General features: G+C 42.7%; 1 protein-coding gene across 5 annotated transcripts in view; it reads left to right on the forward strand.

Annotated features, from left to right (window-relative positions):
• STMND1 (stathmin domain containing 1) overlaps positions 1-14,878 on the forward strand; it is a 143,865-nt gene extending 128,987 nt beyond the window's left edge. For all 5 annotated transcript variants that reach the window (XM_029590707.1, XM_029590705.1, XM_029590706.1 and 2 more), the window contains one exon: positions 14,190-14,878. In XM_029590707.1, coding sequence (XP_029446567.1) covers positions 14,190-14,504 — 315 coding nt within the window. In that variant the 3' untranslated portion in view covers positions 14,505-14,878. The remainder of the gene's footprint in view (positions 1-14,189) is intronic.
• Positions 14,879-16,027: the final 1,149 nt, after the last annotated feature.

The raw sequence follows: 16,027 nt of genomic DNA on the forward strand, positions 1-16,027 counted from the left end.
ACCGGGACCGTAAATGTTCTGGAAGATGAAAATATCAATCTCCAGTGTGCTCGGTGTGTTATTGGCTTGCTAGTAACATCTACAAAGTCATTGTTTTCCCAGACTTTCATGTGTGTGTTGTATCCAGAGACAACATATGTGGAAACCAAACCAGTATGGATCTTCCGGTGTCCAAATTGGTCATGTGTTCAATATGTGTTAATGCCTTTTGAAATGCGATAAGTTCAGCTTGTTGAGCTGACATGTCTCCTAACAGCCAGGTGTGAGCGTCTGATACTTTCCACTGTCCTCTCTTATTAGGAGTTAAAATTACATTGGCCGCTCCTGCAAAGAAGGCTGTGAGATAGTCAGTAGATGGGGTAGCAGACCCATCAGTAAAAATGACCAACTGTACTTGTCTAGGGTTAGGAGAGAGCATCCAGTCCGGTTGGGGATCTCAGGGGACCTCCTCACTAACTAACTCAATGCCTGAGTCTGCAAGACCATTTTGATAATGGAATTGTACATAGTCCCTATACTGATCAGCACACCATTGCACCCAGCGAGTGGCGATAGCCCTGCTTTCAGGTAGGGAGTGCTGAGTTACTGCTTGCAGTTGTGGTATACCAGTGTAACAGTGTATGCATTTACCTTGTGCCAAAGTAGACATTTTGGAAAGACAATATCTGACAGCTGTTAAAGTGCACTCAACTATATTAAACTTTTTCTCGAGGAGAGAGAAAGTGTGTGTAATATAACAAATAGGTTGGGACTCATCATGATTAATTATTGTAGCTAAGAAATGTGAGTCAGAAACCTGAAGGACAAGATCCAAATCCTTTACAGAGTTTCGGTGTGCTAATGGAGCTGAATTTTTTATAGCCTCCTGGAGTGCCCGGAGGCATTCTGAATGTAAAATGGTCCAGTCCATAGCTATCACTGCATCGCCTTTTAACAGATCATATAAGGGCTTCGCTAGTGCCGCAAAATTTGGTACCGTTTTACGGGTAAAGTTGAGACTTCCTATTATAACCGATAACTGGTTGAAGTGCGCGGTTCAGGAAAGGAAATTATTTTTTCTTGGAGTGTGGGGACCAGTGTAGCTCCTGCCACCCCAATTAGAAATCCCCAAAATTTTACTTCCTCAAAGCCTTTTCTTGCTTTGACGAAATTTACCACTAATCCTTCTTCCCCCAGGACCCGTATCAGTTTAACTACTGTCTACCAAAGTACATGTAGTGTATCGGATGCCAAATATATGTCATAAACATATGGTATGGCATTATCTATGTAATGTCATTGAAGGATCTCTTCAACGGCTGCTGAATAATATGGGGGAATTTTTAAATCCCTAGGGGAGTCTCGTTTATTGATATTGCTTTCCCTGGAACGTAAATGCAGTTAACGGGGAAGAACTCAAGGGTATACTCCAGAACCCATTAGCTAAATCTAAGGTGGCTTTCCACCTAGGGTGAGGCAAGTTATCAATCGTTGATGCTGCATTGAGGGTCTGCGCTGCCACAGTTTCAGAGGAGGCGTTAAGGGCCCAATAGTCAATGACCATGCAGGCCTTCCCATTTGGTTTGGGTACTGGGAGCAGAGGGGAATTATATTGAGAATATTCCTCTCTTAAAACCCCTTGAGCTACTTTCTGAGTAACAATCTCTTCAAGGTCATCCCAGAATTTTCGCTGTACAGGGTACTGTTTCTGGGGATTAAATGGTTTAGATAATGCGATTTCTATTGGCTTGGGGATGTGAAATAAACCTGTATGTGTGGGATAAAGCTGAATAACTCCTAATGTAAGCCATTCCTTAAATCTCTTTTCTAATTCTGCTTTCCCTACAGAGGTTTTGAGCTGAGGTGATATTGAAGCTTTAACTGCCTCTAACCCATATGCCAGGTCTTCCCTCATCATAGAGAGGTGTACCGGTACATCAGCTGGTGAGAAGTAGGCCACATACAGGTCTTCTCCATCAAATAAACACGCTTCCTTTATGGTGTGAGGTCCTTTGTAGTAGGGGGAATAAATATCTATGGTTGCTAAGGGAGCTTGGGTCTGCTGTCCCACAAACATAGTAATTGTTATGTTTTGTTGTAAATACTATATAGTATCCCATTCTCGTGTCAGTATACTAATGGTAGTTCCTGTATCTACCATCCCCACATAAAGTTTACCCCGTTCCTTATTCTGGATCCACAGGGGGTTGAGTTTTGGGGCCAGGGCTGCCATGGTGTGTGCATGCTTGGCCGGTTTTCTCGGGGTAGGTGTGGGAGGGCGGTCAGCTTTAGCTGTAGCTCCAGATACCCCTGGGGTCTTTCTGGTACTGGATATCATATAGGTGGAGTCCTTCTATTTTCCCTCACATGGTACCGGGGAGTCCACCCGGTGCCTGGAGGAGTTCTCTGTGGAGGAGGTGGGTAAGCCTGACCAACAGAGACTGAAGGTTAAGAATGCAACATGCCTGCCCTGATGCAGTGTTAAGCGAAATGTTGACAACGTTGGCGGCTGAGGAAGATAAAGCGGTTTTCAAGGCACATACTTGCTAAAGAAAAATAGAAAAACATTTGGAGCAAGTTGCAAGATAAGAGCTAAATTGATTCCATATATTGTCGGGATAGACACTAAAATCACGAATGCATTGAAGTTATATTTTCGTTCTTTCAAGGCACACACTCGCTAAAGAAAAAATACAAACATTCGGAGCAAGTTGTTACAAGTGCTGTATTGATTCTATGCATTGTCAGGATAGACACAAAATTACGAACGCATGAAGTCATGTCTTCGTTCTTTGAATAATTACAAGTTGGGCAACACAGCTAAACACATGTCACTGTCAAGACTTTTAAGTCTACCTACATTGAGTTGCAAAGAGTAAAATTCCATTCCTGCTTTGTTCGTGATTTCACAAGAACTAAATATTACTTCAGCTAAAGTCAACGATACAATGATGGAAGTGGTTTAATCTTTGATTGAAAATCATAAAAGATGAAAGAAAAGGATTTTAAGTAAAATTAATCAAAAAAGAGGTTATAAGACCGGTGACTGCAATGACTGGCCATAAAGTTTCTGGATAAAGCAGATTCTGAGTACTGAGGTCTTTTCCTCTTAAATAAAAAATATATTAAAAAGTACACAGTAAAAATTGTTTAATAAAGTACAATATTTTAATCACCAGATACAACTTCATTTATAATCAGTAGAGACCTATATTAACAAATCATTGGTTGTATTAACTAGTCATTGTTCTTTATTCGTTGGAAACTAGTTATTCTCTGATTTTTCATTTATTCCTATCTAGATTCCCTGATCTCCCTATTCTCCCTATGATTCCTTTCCTGGGAGAATGGTTTTCTGAAATTAAAGCTTATGTAGAGAGAGTACCTAAAGTCCGTCTTACCCTGTCTGCTTTATGGTCAAGCTCACGAAGGCCCCCATACCCCACAGGCATCCCTGTCAGCGTTGAGGTTCTTCCATAATTTATTTATTTATTTAATTCTTTTCTATACCGACATTCATGTTGCCTGTCATATCAAATCGGTTCACATCAAACAAGGGTAAATTAACATTAACTTAATCATAGCTAAGAAGTTACTAATAGAGTTAAGAGAAGAGGTGAGTTACAATGAATGAGGGTTACTGGAACTTGGAGGATGGAAGAGAGTAAGGAGAGAGGAACATTTGAGTAGTAGACTATATATCAAATAACAACGGAAGGGGACAGATGAATGAAATTTGGTATAACAACAATATACATATGAAAAATATACAATATAAAATACTGAATGTAACATTAAAGATTATAAGGTTAGGGATAGGCTTGTTTGAACAGCCAGGTCTTACGTTTTTTCTTAAAAGCCAGCGGGCAGTGTTCCTGGCGTAGGTCTGGAGGCATGGTGTTCCACAGAGATGGCCCAGCTGCGGAGAAAGCACGTTCCCTGGTGGATGTGTGAAGAGTGGATTTGGTGGGGTGGGGGTGGGGGGGCTTGAAGGGTTCCTTTATAGGCTGCTCTAACCGGTCTATTTGAAGTATGGAGTCGTAGTGGGATTTTTAGCTTGAGCGAGTGCTGATTGTGGATGGTCTTGTGAATAATAGTGAGAGACTTATGAAGGATTCTGAAGCATATAGGGAGCCAATGGAGATTCCTGAGGATGGGCGTGATGTGGTCTCCTCAGTTGGAGTTGGTTAGGATTCTTGCAGTGGCATTCTGGAGCATCTGCAAGGGTTTTGTGGTAGTTGCGGGGAGGCCAAGAAGGAGAGAGTTGCAGTAGTCGATTTTAGAGAAAAGGGTAGCTTGGAAGATCGTCCGAAAGTCATAGAAGTGGAGGAGGGGGTCTAAGTCTTTTCAGAATTTGTAGTTTGTAGAAGCAGTCTTTAGTTGTGTTATTAACAAATTTTTTTAAGTTCAGTCGGTTGTCTCTCGCTTGGGCAGTTGTGGCAGTTGAGGGTCCAGGGAGGGAAAGGTTATTGTGGTCCGGGGAAATGATGAGGAGTTCAGTCTTGGCCGTGTTGAGGACGAGGTTGAGACTGGTGAGGAGGAGGTTGATGGAGTGAAGGCAGCTGTCCCAGAACTTGAGGGTTTGGGGGAGAGATTCTGTTATGGGAATAAGTATCTGCACATCATCGGTGTATGTGAAATGAGTTAGATTTAGTTTTGCGAGGAACTGGCAGAGGGGCAAGAGATAGATATTAAAGAGGGTGGGGGAGAGGGAAGAGCCTTGGGGTACTCCAAGTGTTGATCTGATGGGAGGGGATTCTTTGTTGCTTATTCTGACCTTATATTTATTTATTTATTTATTTTTATTTTTTCTATACCGACATTCCTGTAAAATATACAAATCATATCGGTTTACAGTGTAACATTAACAGACGCTCGGAGGCGGTACATGGAACATAGGTTACAGAAAACAAAGGAAACTAAGCGAACGTAAAACATAATGTAAGATAAAAAACATAATAAATAAGATATAAATATATTTATATATAAATCTTCTTGATATATATATATATATATATATATATATATATATATATATATATATAGTATCTGTTGCTGAGGAAGGACTCAAACCATCTGAGGACTGTACCTGAGATACCTATGTCTGAGAGGCGGTTTAATCTCACATTTATATAATGATCTTGTAATGTTAAAAAGCATCTCAGGACAGCAGTGTAGTACACACCCCGTTTTCCAGCTGGAACATCACTCTCAGTGGGAGGATCATATGATAATATTGCATCGAGAGGTGATCAGGTTTCCATGAAAGCTAAACCACCTCGCTTTTCTGAGTGCAGAACAGTCGGATTGTCTGTGAACAGACACTTAATAAGTGTGTATGACATTTGGCAATTGGGGAGAGCAAAGGGTATGAAGTTCTCATCTCCCCTATGATCTAATCCCTCATGTCTCCCTTTCTGAGTCAGGGCTTTTAATCGACAAATATCTTTGTGATAGCACAGGGAGGAATCACTGTTTATCTGCAAATGTTGTACAAAAGACTGACCTTCCAGAATGTGGTTTGCCTCTACCCACCTATGAAATACAGTCTCTTGACTAGCCCTTATCCTATAGGGGTCTGCCATTCTGTATTAATATAGAATTTTTTATTATAGGTAATATCATTTTATTGGAAATTAAAATTCCTATTTTATTTTTCCCTAGATATTACTTAACTTTCTAAAGGGGTCCCATCTGGGGTGCCATGCCAGTGAAAGTCAGGATAAGCTCTTGTTGTGCCTGTTGGTCGCAGATGGCTGCAACCTTTGCTGCTCACCTCATTTTGCCCTGTAGCTCTGATTCTGGCAAGGATGGCTACCTCTGCCTCTGCACGCCGACCTCTCTAGCATTCCCGGGACGGCGTGGGCGATCCCGGTTGCCATCTTGAATCTGGTGTAACTTAGTGCACATCCGCCTGCCTCCAACTTATCCACGTCATGGCGGGAACCTCGAGGGTGTCCCCGCCGCATGACATCACTTCCTACATGTACTTAAGCTTACCGGACCTTCCTACCTACGAGTTAGCAAGGAATCCATTTTGCTCAATTCCTTTCCTCAGAGACGCTTCGCCTCACTGTTCCTGCGTTCTAGAATGAGTGACTCAGGTACCCGCTCCTCGGGAGCCTTGCTGTACTCAGGGATATCCGCTCCTTAGAGAGCCTTCTCTACGAATCTCACATTCACCAGCCTAGTGAGTACCTCTCGCTACTTCTACGCACGACACTTCAGTGTTCCTATGCTCTGGGTCTCCGCTGCCTCTATGACGATATCTCTACTGCTACACTACGGAGTGAGTACTAGACCTGATCTACAACTCTGCTTCTCTCTTGCTGTGCGGATCCTTGGGTTACCACACTATGTGGACCACTACCGGAGCTACCATGCACAAGAGCTCCCAAGCAGGAAGTACTACTCGGGTTACCCAGCTCTGCGAACCACTACCGGAGAATCCATCTCAGGTCTTCCTACTCTGGACTGTGCTTACTAACCCACTCCTTGGGTTTCTCTTTGCTATATAATAAACAAGCCGTTAAGCCCGTTAAAATGGGCGAAATTCCATCAATCAGACTGGCAGGTCAGTCAGAGCCGCTCTGTTCTCCACAACTTCTTAAGCTTCCCACTTACTCACTGATATCCTATTCCCTTTTCCTTCCATTCCCTCTCATCTTCCCCTCTCACCTCATCCACAACCCGTTCCCTCTCCCTCAGCCCTACTCCTCTCTGTTTTTCTCTTCTCAGAACATCTTACCCTTCCCACTTATGCACTCATATCCTCTTACCTTTTCCATCCATCTCCTCTCATCTTCTCTTTCCTTCCCCTCTCACCTCATCCACAATCCCTTCCCTCTCCCTCAGCCCTCCTTCACTCCCTCTTTCTCTTCTCCACTTCTTACCCTTCCCACTTATGCACTTGTATCCTCTTCCCTTTTCCTTCCCTTCCCTCTCCCTCAGCCACCTTCCACTCCCTCTTGATCTCTTCTACAGGGCCAGCTGTTGTCCCTCTCTCCGTACCTCCCTCCCTGTGTATTGTGGTTTCTTACTGCTGTCCCTTTGCATGCTAGTCCTCCCTAACCCATTCCCCGGCAGCGGCACGGGCTCAGGCTGTTGTCTACCCAACTTTTCACTGCTGCCCCTCCTCCCTTCCCCCCTTCCCCGGCTTCGGAGAGACGGGCTCAAGTTGTCGGCCCATTTTCACTGCTGTCCCTCCCCCTTCCCAGCTTCCTCCCCCCTTCCCCGGCAACGGACGGATGGACGGGCTCAAGTTATCGGCCCGACGTGCTCTCCGGGGGTCTCTCTCGCGCGCTTGCCTCACCACCGGGCTCGTTGCTCGCCCGCCCGACGCTGCTCCTCCCCACCGCAAAACGCCGTGTCCGTCGCTGCCCCTCCCACCGCTGCCCGCTGTGACTGGCATGCTCTGTCTCCCGCGCATGCGCAGCACGTCGGGCAGAGCTCTGCTCTGCGGAAGATCTCTGGGGGGGGGGGGTCCGTCCTTCCTTCTGTCCGTCTCTCCCTCCCTCCCTCGCGCGCGCCGCCACCGCCGCTCCTGCTCTTCGCCCCGCCGCCACCGCTACTGCTCCTCCAGCGCCATTTTTAACAGGCACGCTCTGACCGATGTGCTCGCATGCGCGGTAGAGCTGCTCTCTACTGCGCATCTGCGGCACGTAGGTCAACCTTCATTTATCTAGTTAGATATATCTCTGACTCCTGTGTCCATCACTGCTGAGACTCCGCCTATCGTGGAGAGTCCCCACAAGGCTCCTCCCTGTGGGTGGAGTCAGCTCTCTCCATGACCCAAGGGCCCACAAACCAAGTTCAAATACCAGCTCTGCTCCTATCCTACCTTTTCATAAGACCCTCCAGCCTTTAGGGAAGGAGTTTATTATTTAGAGATGAGGGTTCCCCAATAGAGTTGTTTAAAGAAATAATTCAGTCTGGATGTATGAAAATAAGTCTCTTTATTCAGATAACAGTTATAATTTTTTAAGGCATGTGATTAGCTTATGAAGCATTATACTTCTGAAATCTTATCTTAATCAAACAGTACATAGCTATAAGTATAAGCATGGTAACAATAGTTACTGAAATTATAGCAATCAGATAAAAATCTACTAAAGACATTTTCTTATAAAATAAATTCTTTCTAGCACATAATTTGCTAATACAAGCTAGGGTTTAATTATACTAGCTAGGGTTCTCTTATGCAGAAATAACTATAATCAGATGCTTACCAATATCATGAGGCGATTAGCCCTTTAAAGTCTCTCTTGTGGTCAGTCAGGGTTTTTCTTGCTCCTCTCCCTGTACTGTCCTTATCAGGGGTTTAAATAGACAGAATAGCCAGGTGGGGGCTAAGAAAAGTTAACTTTTGTATCATTTTGAAGCCCCCCAAGGACAAAGATAACAGGGTGGGGGCTAGTCTGTACTCCTAGCTGTAAGAAAGCTAAGTTTCTTATACTTTTGAGTCTCCAAGGACACAGGTGTCTGAAGTTGGAAGGCAATCCAGTTGAGGCCCAAAGTACAGGGAGTATGAAAAAAAAAGCAATTCTTATGCTTCAATATTAACTTGATATGACTGACTACACTGTACATGCACGGCTGAAAAGAAACACTTTTCTTTTTTTAATTCTCTTAAATTTTTAACTAACATTGCAAGTATTTCTTGCAATATGAAATTACAGAAATAAAAATAGATACATGTTTTACAACATTAAATGAAATAACATAAATCTTACATTTATTTTCATATTCTGTTATTTTAAAGGAAAAGTTAGGGAAGCATACTGAAAATGAGTGAATATATTAAGAAATATTACTCAATTTCCGCAGCTCTCTTGGCCAAAAAAGAGAAAATAAGGCATCCCCCTTAATTTATTTTATTCTGCCATTACTTCTCTCCCCAACAGTGCTCTCAATTGCTCTGGATCCCAAAACTGATAGTTCTGTTCATTAATCTTAATTGTACATTTACAAGGATATCTAAGTATAAAATGACCACCTTTTTCAATTACTCCTTTTCTTAATGCTAGGAATTTCTTCCTTCTAAGCTGTGCAGATCTTACAATATCTGGATAAATCCAGATCTTTTGACCGTAATAGGTTTTTAGTCTATTACGGAAAAAGAACTTTAGAACATTATCTTTATCAGAGATAAACGCGAAGGTAACCAACAGAATACCTCTTTTTTCTATATTTACTTCTTCTTGTGACTTTAAAAGAAAATCTGAAATATCAATAGTTGGCTCAGCAATCATTTTTTAATCTTCTATTTCTTTATTATCTTTATCTATCTGATCAAGTTTCTTCATCTTAACTGTTTCATTAACATAGAAGGCATTAGTTATTGTTGGAATACATTGCTCAGGAATTTTTAAAATTTGTATAATATACTCTCTGAACAATTCCGAAGGGCTCATCTTTCCTATAATAGGGAAGTTAACAACCCTTAAATTAATGCACGAGTATAATTCTCTATGTTTCCTATTCTTTTCTGAAATTCACTTTCTGTTTTTATTTGCTGTAGTTGTACTTTTTCAACTTGTGTTAAACGTTGTTCTATATTTATAATTTGTTTTTGTTGAGTCTCTACAGTTTCAGAGTTTCTTTTTACTACATTATTGGTTTCACTAACTACATCTGTGAGTTTCATAACAGAAGAGTCCAATTTAGCCATATAGTTCCATAAGGCATCCATCGTTATTGTTGCGGGTCTAATTATTACTTCTTGAGTATTCTTATTTTTTGGTTTTCTCTCTTTTCCTTGAATTACATTTTGTTCATTTTTCCTTTCACTCTTAGATGCACTCTGTTGATCCTGAGTAATTGAAGAGTTATCCAAATCTTCCCCAGATAATACATTAACTCCCTCAGAATCATCAGTTTTCCCTTCCAAAAGCATATGGTTGCTCTGTGGGGTACCTGGTAGTCCTAGGGGTTGTTTCCCTTCTCTACTTGGCAGTGCTGGAATTTCAGGCACTCCTGGACTTAACGAGATGTCCTCGGCCATTAGGGGCAGATTCCGCTCTAATTCTACCCCTAAAGTGGCCCCCTCCACAGGAGTTAACAATGGGGAATGTAACCAGCCTGCTACTGACTTTTGACCAGGCTCCACAATCGGAGTACTCGAGGAAGGTTTTATCTTCGCCTTTCTCTTTGTATGTGGCATCACTATTATAGGTAACAAATTAAAGGCAAAAAGAGAGCTAGGTTAAGGAGCAGCAGCGGTATCCTTACTTAAAAACTTTATATGCTTCTCTAATGGAGGAAAAGGAGAGTTAAATCAGTAATGATTTTTTTTTATATACTTGCAGTCGAGAGAGTTCAATTCCAACTATTCTTCTTCAGAAAGTATAATAACTCGAAACTATATCCAGTATGTCCAGCCAATCCAGTGGAAGCCGGTCAAAGCCGCGCACGGCTTTGGCAGCGCGCCTCGGCACTGCATGCCGTAGGAGGGCCGTTTATACCCTCCTTCCGGCCCCTCCTGATGATGAAACCGCCAGTGATAGGCTCCCACGTTGGTCACTCTGGGCGACGCAAATTCTGCCCGCATAAACTCAGTCTTTAAAGATATTGAGAAGTTGAGAAAGCCTCAGCGAAGGCAAGTGAAGAGATGAAAGGTAATTTTTTCAGGTAATTCTTTCTCCGATAGAAATGATACCTCTCCTTGCCTCCAAGAAGCACTTTTTTAACACATTTTCTAACAGCTGCAGAGATGGCTCTGCTAAGCTCCGGCCACTGGGCAGGCCTTTCCTCCCAGCTGCTGGCCAGCAAGGAGCTCTTAATAATCCCAGCAGTCTTTCTGGGTCGAGTTGAGACAGGGAATGGTGGAGACTAAATGCAAAAGATAAAAAAGAAAAAGAATGTAAACCATTATTTTTTATAGTATTCTTCAGAGTATAAAAATGTACTGAATTGAGTTTGCACAGCATGAAAATAGGAGCACTTGAAGAAGGAGAGTAATAGATTGATTTGAAAGTTTAGTTGGAAGGAAGGGCTTTTTATAAAAAGCAGAACTACAAATGGCATGGAACCCTGGCTCTTGCACTCACTTGAAAGAGGATCTCGGTGTGCTAGAAGCTGTACCGTGTTTAGGTAAGAAAAGTTCTGCACTGGCAGATATACACCAAGGTGTGTTAGGAAAGCAAGAGTAAGCAGCACAGTGCTCACTGGCATAATGCTCACCAAACTGCAGATCTGATCTACAGAGGTAGGCAACCTCCAGCCCTCATGGTCATCAATCTGCTTGAGTTCTCAATATATACCTAATGAATATGAATGAGATGAATTTGCATGCACACAGCTTTATTTGTATGCAAATCTATCTCATGCATATTTATTAGAGATATCCTGAAAACCCAAGTGAATTGGTATCCACAAGGGCTGCAGGTTGCCATGGCTGGGAACTCTCCAGAATCGCCCCATAAACTCCGGAATTCCAAAGGAATTGATGGGTCTCCGGACAAATGCCAGAAAACTCTGGGTGAACAGTTGAGGTGGCCCATGTGAACCCCAGAAGAGGAAGTAATTTGGGCCGGTGAGATGGTTAGTCTGAGTCATCGGTATATAAACAACAATAAACATAAACATATTTATGTAGTTTTTAGCGCTATTCTTTTATGAACTATTGTATTTCTTGTACCTAATTTGTAAACCGGTGAGATGGTTAGTCTGAGTCATCGGTATATAAACAACAATAAACATAAACATAAACATAAACATGGGCAGAAGGAGGCTCATCAGCTTGCAGCAGAAAGGAAGTGGAAGACTCCTGTTGGCTGCATGGCCAGAAGCAGCTCCCCTATGAGGAAAGGCTGAAGAGGTTAGGAGGGCTGTTCAGCTTGGAGAAGAGACGGCTGAGGGGGGATATGATAGAGGTCTTTAAGATCATGAGAGGTCTTGAACGAGTAGATGTGAATTGGTTATTTAAACTTTCGAATAATAGAAGGACTAGGGGGCATTCCATAAAGTTAGCAAGTAGCACATTTAAGACTAATTGGAGAAAATTCTTTTTCACGCAACGCACAATAAAGCTCTGGAATTTGTTGCCAGAGGATGCGGTTAGTGCAGTTAGTGTAGCTGGGTTCAAAAAAGGTTTGGATAAGTTCTTGGAGAAGTCAATTAATGGCTATTAATCAAGTTTACTTAGGGAATTGCCACTGCTATTAATTGCATCAGTAGCATGGGATTTTCTTAGTGTTTGGGTAATTGCCAGGTTCTTGTGGCCTGGTTTGGCCTCTGTTGGAAACAGGATGCTGGGCTTGATGGACCTTTGGTCTGACCCAGCATGGCAATTTCTTATGTTCTTATGTTCTTAGGGATAGCTTTGGCCCACATGGCTGGCAGAAAACGTAGAAGCAGTGTTGGCCTGTGCGGCCAGCAGAAGGAGAAGTGCCATAAGCTGCACAGGTCCCAAAGGAGGAGGCTACTGCTCCTGGTGGGTTTAGTGCTGGGGGAGAGAGAGAGAATGAGTGAAATATGAGTGAGCATGTGTGTGTAAGAGAGGGTGAATGGGCATGTGTGTGAGGAGTGGGCATATGAGAGTGTGAGTGAGCATATATGTGAGTGTGTATGTGTGTGTGGAAGAGGGGGAGAATTGAGAGTGAGTGTGAGAATGAACATATCAGTATAGAATATGTCAAAATTAGCTTTTATACATAATGGGATGTAATACTATTAATACTTTTATTATCCTAGTCTCTTATTTTTTTAAGTTTTTGTCACATCCTGTTGGTCCATGTGTTTTTTATTACTATAATTATTTTAGTCATTTTATTGTTTTACCTTTTATTACTATTTACTTATTTTGACTTGATTTTATGGATGTTAATATTTGTAAATCACTTAGACATTTTGACTGACGATATAGAAAACTAAAAAAATAAATAGCCAGTCCTGTGATTTTCTTAGTCTTAAATATATATTTGTAGACCTGGTGTCCCTCTGTAGTGGTAACCAGGGTATTCAAGGGGTATGGGCTATAACAACCTTCTCCCTATCTCTGGGCTAGTGTTGAATGGGGGGAAGCCAAGGATCAGGGTCCTACCTTTGTGGATTTCTCATGTCCACCTTCTAATCTCCCACATTCTCTGTCAACAAACACAGCCACTCCTTAAAGAGAAAATGTCCAGACCAGGGTCTAGCTGTACAAGCAAAAGTACATTTACTGAAAATCGATGCAGGATCAATCCATAAAATTAAAAGATACACAAAGATAACATCAGTTTATGTTAAGCCTTTGCAGGCAGAATGTTTCTTTGAAAATTCCTCCAGACTTTCTTTCTCTCCAGGTAGAGCAGAGGTAAGTGGACAACTTCATTCCTGGTGTGCCAAAAACAGTGCTTGTTTTCAGGATATCCACAAAGAATATGTATGAGATATATTTACATGCAATGGAGGCAGTGTATGCAATTATACCTCGTATATTAATTGTGGATATCCTGAAACCCAGACCTGTTTGTGGTACACCAGGACTGGAGCTACCCACTCTTGAGATAAAGGCTTCTTCAGAGACCATGAGCAGGCAGTCTCCTTTTCAACTCTTCTGGTCAAGTGTCAGCTCCTTATTAGTAAGCTTCTTCTCATACATCTCTTCTTCACTGGTTCACTGACCCACTTACTGAATATCTGTAGTGAAGACAGACTTCCAACAGTATAAACACTCTCCACACACCTCAAACCTGTTGCATCAACCCTGTCGGGCTGGAGCCATTTGGCAACGCTACAAAGTCTCTGGGGATCCACCACCCTACAACCCAGGTGTGTTCCCCGCCATGTACTGTGGAGCTCAAGGACTCCCAAGTACTGAAGACAGGAAAAAGGAACCCATCCCTCCCAGTACACAGGGTTTTGCACTCTGAACACAAAGACATCTCCCTCTATTGTAATGTCACTATGCCTCCACAATACGATAAGACTTGCCATACTGGGTCAGATCAAAGGTCCAGCAAGCAATTGCTGAAGGGATGGAGTTTTCTGGAGCACAGTTTACAATAGCTTAGAAATGCTTCAGGAAAATAGAAGCAAAATTATGGATCATATCAGAGAGGCTGTTGATTCTACTCACATTTCTCCAAATTGTTACTATGCAATCAAAATCTTGATCCAGGCCATGCATGTGTGGTAAATATCAGGATTTGGGGATTTTTGTCATGACCTTGAGTCATGCTTATTATTCTGCCCATATCCACTTGCTAAAACTCTGTATTTTGCAGGTCAAAGAGGAGGCATTAAAGAAGAGGCTGCGGAGTGAGAGACCTTTCCCAGAAAGCACCCTGCAGAGTATCGATGAGCTGAAAGGGGAAGAATTGTCCCTTGCAGAAGAAGGGCCAGAAGCCACAGTCTCCACTCACCCTGTGACATTAGAAAGTCAGCTGGGGGAGAGAAGAATTGCCATGAGAGCATTGCAGATTCTCCAAGAGACACACAGCAACTCTGAGGACCTTGACGAAATCGGTGCTCTGGAGTCAGATATAACCTACAACACGCAACATGAGACAGGAAGTGACCTGAAGGATGACTCTTTCTGATAAGGGAAAACATGTCATTGTTACGCCAAGATTCAGTGTCTTTGCTGGCACTCCTGCTCTGTTGCTACAGTCTCAGTTCATGCAGCATTTACCAAACATCCTTCTATTTACCATGCAATCATCCAGGAACATAAATAAATTGCAAGGTGTTTAAACTACTTTATTATGATTACTAGTTTTATGTAGATAAATCAAAAGTATTCAATCTGTACTAGCATCACATTCACGAATAGGGGTACACCAGAAGAAATAAGGAAAATGCTTGATTTAGCACATAAAATATTAACTGTTTCAATATGGCAGTTATACCATGTTCATCAGAATATTTGTGCTAAAATGTTATTGCCATGTATATTAAATTTAATGTAAGTCAAGAGACTTAGAAGCATTTATTTAGGTAATTGCTTTAGGCTGGATGCTCTTTCAGAGATGCACAGTACATTCCCCCCAGGCGGAATTTAAGGTAATCTATTCTTATGGCTTATGCCATGGCAACTTTAACACTAATCACTGAGCCCTGATGCAGTGACCAAGATAAATGACTCCTTTGATATAATTAAACAGTTGTTTCTTATGCAATACATCTACACACTTTTCCCAGCTTCCTTGGTGGGTCAGCTTCGGAAGTCATCACAGACCAACTTGGGCCTGGGTTGCTGCCATCCCATGCTCCTCGAGCAGCTGGACAGGTTCTGGGGAGGTTGTAGTGCATCTGCGCACATCTTCGTGTTCCTTGGTGGATTCCAGAAGATTCTTCAACCCACTTGGGCTTCCACCAGTTGGCCAGGGGGTAGATGTAACAGCATTACCTTAGGTCAGTAGATTTTTCCCGGCGCGTCATTGGGGGCATTACGGGGGCGTGGCCGCGGCCTCCAGACCAGCCCCCGGACTGGACCATGGCACCTTGGCAGCCGACCCGGCGCGCGCAAGTTACACCTGCCTGAAGCGATAAAGGTAGTGGGGGGGGAATTAGGGCCAGGGGGTGGGTTAGTTAGGGGAAGGGAGGGGAAGGTGAGGGGCGTGGAAGGAAAGTTCCCTCCGAAGCCGCTCCGATTTTGAAGCGGCCTCGGAGGGAACGGAGGCAGGCTGCGCAGCTCGGTGCTCGCAGGCTGCCGATTTTGCGCAGCCTTTCGCGTGCCGACCCCAGATTTTAAAAGATATTCGCGGCTACACACGTATCTATTAAAATCCGGTGTACTTTTGTTTGCGCCTGGTGCACGAACAAAAGTACGCGGGCACATTAAACACTTAAAAAATGTCCATGTGGTTCCTCAGTATAAATGTCTCTGTAAAGCAGTATCTCGCGCCTTATCCAAAATGAGGCACCATAACTACAAAAGTTCCAATGAATCCATTAAACAAGATTATCCGTTGTTTACATTTGCTTTTTTCATTGACAGTATATACAGTATATATATCTATATATTTCCCTCCCTCCCTTTCTCATGTTCTCTGAGGAATGCTCATTCCATTTCCAGCAAGTTTGCCTATATTCATAACCTCTTTCTATCATACTCTTCATC

This window comes from Rhinatrema bivittatum, chromosome 2, assembly GCF_901001135.1.
Source record: "Rhinatrema bivittatum chromosome 2, aRhiBiv1.1, whole genome shotgun sequence".
NCBI classification, from domain to species: domain Eukaryota; kingdom Metazoa; phylum Chordata; class Amphibia; order Gymnophiona; family Rhinatrematidae; genus Rhinatrema; species Rhinatrema bivittatum.